Consider the following 8,749-nt stretch of genomic DNA (forward strand, 5'->3'; position numbering starts at 1 on the left):
GTGTGTGTGAGTGCGTGAGAGTGTGTGTGTGTGTGCGTGTGCGTGTGAGAGCGTGAGTGCATGCGCGTGTGTGTGCGTGAGTGAGTGAGTGTGTGAGTGAGTGAGTGCGTGTGTGAGTGCGTGTGTGAGTGTGTGTGCGCGTGTGTGTGCGTGAGTGAGTGTGAGTGCGTGTGTGAGTGAGTGAGTGAGTGAGTGAGTGTGTGTGCGCGTGTGTGAGTGACTGAACACTACAAACACACAGAACACAGGAATCTCTCTCAAAACACCTTAAACACTCAACAGCTGGACGCTCACCTGATCTACTGCCACAGAAACACAGCCAAGTGTGTGTGTGTGTGTGTGAGTGAGTGTGTGTGTGTGTGAGTGTGAGTGAGTGTGAGTGAGTGTGAGTGAGTGTGAGTGAGTGTGAGTGAGTGTGAGTGAGTGTGAGTGAGTGTGAGTGAGTGTGAGTGAGTGTGAGTGAGTGTGAGTGAGTGTGAGTGAGTGTGAGTGAGTGTGAGTGAGTGTGAGTGAGTGTGAGTGAGTGTGAGTGAGTGTGAGTGAGTGTGAGTGAGTGTGAGTGAGTGTGAGTGAGTGTGAGTGAGTGTGAGTGAGTGTGAGTGAGTGTGAGTGAGTGTGAGTGAGTGTGAGTGAGTGTGAGTGAGTGTGAGTGAGTGTGAGTGAGTGTGAGTGAGTGTGAGTGAGTGTGAGTGAGTGTGAGTGAGTGTGAGTGAGTGTGAGTGAGTGTGAGTGAGTGTGTGTGTGAGTGTGTGTGAGTGCGTGTGTGAGTGAGTGAGTGAGTGTGTGTGCGCGTGTGTGAGTGAGTGTGTGTGTGTGTGTGTGAGTAAGTGAGTGTGTGTGTGTGTACGAGATGAACTGATTGATTGAATGAATGAAGGTGTGTGAAAAGGCTGCTGCTGTTTCTGTTATCGGGGTCTGCTCCTGTCAAACATTAATTAGCTCTCCCGTGTCTGAAAGCTCACCAAACATCTCTGTAATTACTGCTTTCATCTGCATGCAGAGCAGATCCAGCAAAACCAATTCCAGAGAGCAGGAGCGTGAGACTAATCTGATACATATGAAGATCATCTGATGCATAAACATGAAGATAAACACTCATCTGATATTAATGTGTCTGTCTGTTCCTCACTACAATAAAGTGTAAAACACAGGCTGTGTCTCAGTGAAATCAATAAAACAAGTTAAGAACTCATTTGACATGAATCTATCAGCAGACTGATTGGAATTTCTGCTTTAAAATATTTTCATATGTATCATGTATCAATGAATGTAACATTCATTACATATTATGTAAAATCAATATTTAAATTCAGCTATCTTATGTGTAACTTTGTTCATTGCATACAAAAAAAGACTTGATTTTTAAATTATATAAACAATAAAAAAAATTGTTGACATGAAAATCTCATGCCATTTTCACAAACAAAATTTACAGGAGGCAAAGGTTTTTCTTTTTCTTTACATACAAAATAAAATAAATATAAAATATATTTTTATGTCCTAAAAATACATTTACATACATGTAATGTTATAAATTCATAACCACACTTCTGCAAAATAAATATGGCATTCAGTGCCACATATTACTGATGAGTTATAATAATACTTTACTAAAACACACAGAAAGTCTAATTCACTAGTTTTGACTAAATGTATCTTTAAGAAATATCACTAATATCACTGAATTTTTTCCAAAAAAATAAATAAAAAGAGAGACAACAAAGAATTTCTGAAAAAAATATTTCACCGTACACTATTATTGTTAACATTTTAATAAATTGTTGCACTGTTAAAGTTTTATGAATTCAATTGATTAGACTTGATTTTTGATTATTAAATGGTAGTTTTTCCATTAAAATGGAAATGGAATAAATGGATAAAATGGAATCCAGAAAAATTCAACAGAAAACACAAAAATTGGTAAAAAATAAAAATGAATTTTGAATGCACACACAAAAACACACACACACACACACACACACACACAGACACACACACACACACAAAACACACACACACACACACAAACACACACACACACACACACACACAGACACACACACACACACAAAACACACACACACACACACAAACACACACACACACACACACACACAGACACACACACACACACAAAACACACACACACACACACAAACACACACACACACACACACACACACAAAAACACACACAAAAACACACACACACACAAAAAAACACACAAAAAAACACACACACACACAAAAACACACACACTTTATCCAACTCTGATTGCATTTAAATCAGCGCAATCTACAACAACTTATTGCAGAACTTATTACAGGAAATAAAATAATTAAAGTCATGAAAATGTTGTTCACAGCCCAGTTTATTTGACATCTTTCCAGAGAATCTGCATATTCATGAATGCATATAGATAAAGGGTCAAATCAAAAAATAAATGTTGTGCATATGAAGGATGATGCTTTACGTGGATACTGGAACACAAGTGTGAAGTAAAGCCTTGTTTACATCACGGATAATAGTTTAGCAACCAAATATTATATGGCAACAAATGGAAACATTTGGATGTCGAATGAGAGAGGCTTGTGAGCCCAATGCCGTTTAGTTTCACTTTAATAAACTAATTTTAGCTTGACGTTTGTATTCTGCTTATAATGAATGCCACTATAGCCTAATTTGTGTTTTACTTTATAGTTTAATTAGTGCTGGGCAACGATTAATCGTGATTAATCGCATCCCAAATAAAAGTCTTTGTGTACATAACATATGTGTGTGTACTGTGTATATTTATTATGTAAATATAAACACACACATGCATGTATATATTTAGAAAATATTTACATGTATATATTTATATTCATATAATTTATATTACATATAAATATATTTAATATATAAACATATCCTATTTTTCTTAAATATATACATGCATGTGTGTGTATTCATGTATACATAATAATATTTAATATAAATAGTACACACACATATATTATTTAAATAAAAACTTTTATTTTGGATGCGATTAATCGCAATTAATCGTTGCCCAGCACTAAGCTTAATATAAAATTTTATAGCTACTAATTTTTCATTCTTGTTCTGTAATACCGTTAAATGTAAAGTTTTTTTGTGGATTAAGGAGAACTAAATAGGCTATATAGTGTTTGTAAATGTTTCGTTATATTTACTGGTATTTAATATACATATAAATTAATGCAATTGTTTGCAATTATAATGTTAAAAAGGGTGTTTTTAGAGTAAGATCAATTTCTCTTTCATGAGATTACTTCCTCTTTTTGACCGGGTTTTGTTTCTCCGTGTCGTAAACTCTAGGGGCGTGGCTTCTAAACGAGGGTGTTTTTAGGGGCGTGATATTTAAATGACGATTGTTTTTTGCCGCCACATTTATCAACGTGCGATCATTCGTACGATGAGACTGGCGGCATACGAATGTTTCATGAATCACGTCGTAAGTTGATTTGTGCGCACAGATCTGCGCTCGTTTCTACGTTATATTGATAAATGAGGCCCACTATCTCTGGAAATGCACCTTATAGGACTTTACAAATTAAAACACGAAAAGTTTGTTATAAACCAAAATCTAAAAGGATATTAAGATACCTTTATAATGTTTTGAGTTACAGGCATGCAAATTTCAGAACAACAAACAAGAAAAGTATTTTTTGCCATTTTTGAACGGTCACCATTGGCATATAATTGGCAACAAAGATTGCTCAAGTCAACAGGTTTTCCTAATAGAGCTACCAATCTCTGTGTACAAATAACGTAATGAAGTCCTTTTTACCCCACTGTAATTTGGCTTTAAATCTTACAGTAGGTGGGTCATTCCGTGTCAACTCAACCAGAGGTCCCCAGCTCAAATTTTTGATTCTGATTTGCAACATTTCAATGGTGCCTCATTGAGACTTTGGAAAAAGAATATTTATGGCACTCAAACAGGCATGTTCAATGCAGTTGTTTGGACAGAAGGAAACAAGATACATTTCTAGTTTCAACATAATTTGTTCTTCAGACATTCCTCTTTAAAAGAAAAGAAGCATCATATTTTTGCAAAGTGACCCACATTTGGTTTTTGACCACTGAACATGTGTACAATTTAACAATTTACTCCTGGAGCCATATTGAAATTCCATTATCTCTGGAACTGAACCATATGTGACCCTGGAGCACAAAACCAGTCATAAGGGTCAATTTTTCGAAATTGAGATTTATAAATCATCTGGAAGCTGAATAAATAAGCTTTCCATTGATGTATGGTTTGTTAGGAGAGGACAATATTTGAAAATCTGGAATCTGAGGGTGCAAAAAAATCTAAATATTAGGGCCTTAAAAATGAAGATGCCAAAAGAGAAGTTTGTTAAGACACAATATCTAAAAGGGCATTAAGATATTTTTAATACTTTTTGAGTTATAGGCATGCAAACTTTGGAGAAAAAAACTTGAAATGTGCTGTTTCCCCATTACTGAATGGTCACCATTGGCACATAATGCAACAGATTGCAAAAGTCAACAGATTTTACTAACAGACCTGCTAATCTCTGTGTAAAAATAACATTGTGATTCTGCCATCCTTCTGAAGTCATTTTTAACCCCTTGTAATTTGGCTCTGAATCTCAAGTGAAAATTGTCATTTTGATCCCCCCTAAAAAACAGTGGATTACTCAGTAAATATACAACCTTGACATTTAATATTTTGGCTATCTTCTTTATTTATGTATTTCTATGACTAGAAAAAAAATCTAAAAATCTTTGTTTGAGTCGACACTGAATGACTAAAAAGGATTCAGGGGCAGAGCAAGTTATCGCATTTTGATGAAAGATTCTAAACATGATTTTTTTTGGAACATAGATGACTTTATCAATAAGTTCATGAGCTTATTTAACACAATCAGTGCTCTCATGAGCTCATGTTGACTTTGCCTGATCAAACCTCATGATCAAACGTGTCACATGTGGCAGTTGAACATCTGAAACTCTGAGAGTAAAGCAGCTCTGCAGAATGAAGAGGCTTGTTCTCGCTGTGGTCTCGGTACGACTCCAGCCAGCACTTTCATCAGACTGTCATGCGTGTGCAGAACACGCTAACACTCGTCCCTGCAGCGCAGAGGTGTGAAAGCCATGAGCAAACGTCAGGAGGGGGTTTCCACACACACACACACACACACACGGAGAAATACTCCACTACAACCCTCACAATCACAGTCACTGAGAGCAAACACCGCCACACACACACACACACACACACACACTCAGGTAGTATCCTCACAATTATGTTCATTCTTAGAGAAAAATGGTATCTTGTGTGGATTTCCAGTCAGGATTTAGACCGTATCATAGTACTGAGACTGCTCTCATTAGAGTTACAAATGACCTGCTCTTATCATCTGATTGTGGTTGAATCTCTCTATTAGTGCTACTGGATCTTAGCGCTGCATTCGACACTATTGACCACAACATTCTTTTGAATAAACTAGAAAACTTTGTTGGCATTAGTGGAAGTGCATTGGCATGGTTCAAATCGTACGTATCTGACCGCCATCAATTCGTAGCAGTGAATGAAGAGGTATCATATCAATCACAAGTGCAGTATGGAGTACCTCAAGGCTCAGTACGCCGTTACTCTTCACGCTTTACGTTACCCTTGGGAGATATCATCAGGAAACACGGTGTTAGCTTTCACTGTTATCCTGATGATACTCAGCGCTATGTTTCTTCGCGGCCCGGCGAAACATACCAATTAAAAAAACTAACGGAATGCATAGTCGATATAATCGGTATTATCGGCCAATATTCCGCCAAAATAAAAGCCTGTGAATTTGAACATTTAAAAGTGCAGAATTTAGGACATAAATATTTGTATTGTAACTTGTAGCGTTAGATGGTTCTTGTAAAGCATATTTTAGTAAATGTCGAAGTTTTTTTTTGTTGTAAATTTCATTTTAAATATTATATTAAACTTTATATCTAAGTTATATATTAATATAACTTGTTTGTAATTTTAAAAAGTATATATATATATATATATATATATATATACCTATTCTTTACTTTTTTCTCTCCTTTTTTACGGTCATGTCAGCTTCTATAGCTTAGTCAGACAAAATTAAAACTAAATAAGATGCTTACGATAAATTTTTCTAAAACTAGATTTGGATTTACTTGTTTAACTTTCTATTTATTTATTTTTTTCCTCCATAGTGTGATTTGTGGTGAATTGTATTGAATCCAGTTAGGGTCACTTTGGGTCAACGGAAAGTGTTTTTCAGACAGACACCCATAAAGTCACCCGATGCATTATTGTTACGTTTGTATTTTTAGCACCCAGCGCTCTGTTCTGAAACCTCGTCAGCTGCCTTTTGAGGGATCACAGACGCTCACACACCCTCACGAGGGTTCATACGAGACAGCGAGCAGCTCACTAAGCTCTACATCAGAGTCGTGTATGTGATGCCAGCTGGTTTGTGACCCGTCACACGTCTCCTGCTATTATGTGTAGAGTTTAGCTCAGATGATGTCAGGTGAGGGTGAATGTGTGAATTCCATACTTTTCCAGACTCTAATTTCCAAACCTCTCTTTAGATTTTCAGAGCATATTTAACATAAATGGCTCATGGAGCATTATTTTCAGCTTCATATTTGGTATATATTATAGTCATCTGTAAATATTTTTCCGAACCCCGTACGAACCCTGTATGGGAGGCTTGATGAGACTACACTGTATGTGTTCAGCAGCTGAGATTCATACCGTCCACATGTTGAGCGCATCTCTCTTTGGCTTTCTCCCGCATCAACTTAGGAATCAACACATCTTTCTCCACGTGTCTCAGCTGCGGCTCCTCTGTGGAGACAAAATAACATTTACATTTAGTCATTTAGCAGATGCTTTTATCCAAAGTGACTTACAAATGAGGACAATAGAAGCAATCAAAACTAACAAAAGAGCAATGATATACAAGTGCTGTGATAAGACTAGCCTAGAATAGGATAGAAAAATAGAATAGGGAATGCTAGTGTTAGAAGATCTCTTCTTCATATAAATAAAAATAAAACAAGTCAAAAGAATAGAAAACGAATAGAGGATGCTAGTGTTAGAGGGTCACGTGTTGTTGTTTTTTTATTTAAAAATAACTAAAACAAATAGATAAAATAGAACAATTCATATTAATACAACACTCTATCATTCATATGATCAAATAAACAAACCCTAACAGACATAAATACGAAGTATATCAACACAAAACTCTAGAAGAGTCATTTAGCTCATTCATGTTGATTCTGATTCATTCGAAATGACTCCTGATGCCACAGTCTGCGATCAGAAACTGTACCTGCTTTAGACGGATCCATTTACACCTCAGTTACTGTTATTAGTGACTAGATTGTTTATTATTATGAAACATTGATGTGTGTCCAATGTGACCCTCTGCGTTGCGTGTTCAGCGCGGCCGCTTCATTCACTTCCGGTCGGTGACGGCGACGTAAACCGCAAGAGCTTCTGGTCGTTGTAGTTCTGCGGAGCTCAGGAAGAACTACACTCCGGCAGAACATGAGTTCAAGAGCTCTAGTACTGTTAAACAAGTCTGACTGGTGAAATAAGGGGAAAGTTGATTAAAATACTAATAATTATAATAATTAAAATAAACTAAAACAAAGCTTTTTTTTAAAAGTGACATTATTATAATGTCTGTGAGCTGTTTATAAACATGAAAAATCACTTGGTAAATATATATAATATATTAATATAAAGGATAATATATATATTATCCTTTATTTTACCAGAATAGTCCTATTGAGATGTAAAATCTCTTCTTCCAGGGAGTCCTGGCCAAAATGGCAGATTTTTAAATATTTATTTTAGTATTTTTAATATTTACTTTATTTTATTTAGTATTATTATTTATTTAAATACAATTTTTAATTATTATATTTAATATTACAGTTTTTCTCGATTGCTTAAACACATTTCTTGAAACTATGCCTCGTATCAATTCAAAACAATACTACAAAAACCAAAAACCAAAACCAATAATAAGTTATGTTTTTTTTTTTTTACATGTGGCCAAGTATGGTGACCCATACTTGGAATTAGTGCTCTGGTTTTGAAATTTTTGTTCAAAAGCCTGGTGATAGTGTTTAAGCAATCGAGAAAAACTGTAATATTCATTTAATTAGATATAAAGAATAATGTATATATGATGTTTAAACAATATATTTTTAATTTCATATGTATTTATGTAATAATACATATTTTGATTTAATATGTATGTGTAAGAATTAGTATTTTAATGGTATGAATGAAAAAAAAAGTTGTTTTTTCATAATTATTGAAGCCAAACACAAATGTAAAAAATCAGTTTCAAGGAAAGCACCTTCATCAATACACACATGTTTTCAGTGTTGGGGAAAGTTACTTTTAAAAGTAATGCATTACAATATTGAGCCATTTTTGCTTATTAGTATGGTTGAATGAGATAATCGAAGGATGGGATTAAATTCATAAATTATATTTGTCTTATTATTGCAGGTTTGTATAATATTCTGAGTTTGCGTTTGACTGTTTTTATTCATTTCGAGGAATGCTGAATCTGTTTTTGTGCAGTGAGATGAGTAAATAATGTTCATATTTAGTCTAGAGCTACAGTAACACACAACCTCTGCACTTACTCCTGATTTCTGTCACCATGGCAACACCAGAGCTGTCAGTCAATACATGGAAACAAAGTAA

The 8,749-nt window shown here is 35.2% G+C and overlaps 1 protein-coding gene across 1 annotated transcript in view; it reads right to left on the reverse strand.

Annotated features, from left to right (window-relative positions):
- LOC107673351 (COX assembly mitochondrial protein homolog) overlaps positions 1-7,525 on the reverse strand; it is a 10,515-nt gene extending 2,990 nt beyond the window's left edge. Inside the window, exons 1-2 of the mRNA XM_016466900.1 lie at positions 7,353-7,525; positions 6,770-6,862 (exon numbers count right to left, since the gene is read on the reverse strand). Coding sequence (XP_016322386.1) covers positions 6,770-6,862; positions 7,353-7,371 — 112 coding nt within the window. The 5' untranslated portion in view covers positions 7,372-7,525. The remainder of the gene's footprint in view (positions 1-6,769; positions 6,863-7,352) is intronic.
- Between the last annotated feature and the right edge of the window lie 1,224 nt (positions 7,526-8,749).

This window comes from Sinocyclocheilus anshuiensis, unplaced genomic scaffold (assembly GCF_001515605.1).
Source record: "Sinocyclocheilus anshuiensis isolate Anshui unplaced genomic scaffold, SAMN03320099.WGS_v1.1 scaffold480, whole genome shotgun sequence".
NCBI classification, from domain to species: Eukaryota; Metazoa; Chordata; class Actinopteri; order Cypriniformes; family Cyprinidae; genus Sinocyclocheilus; species Sinocyclocheilus anshuiensis.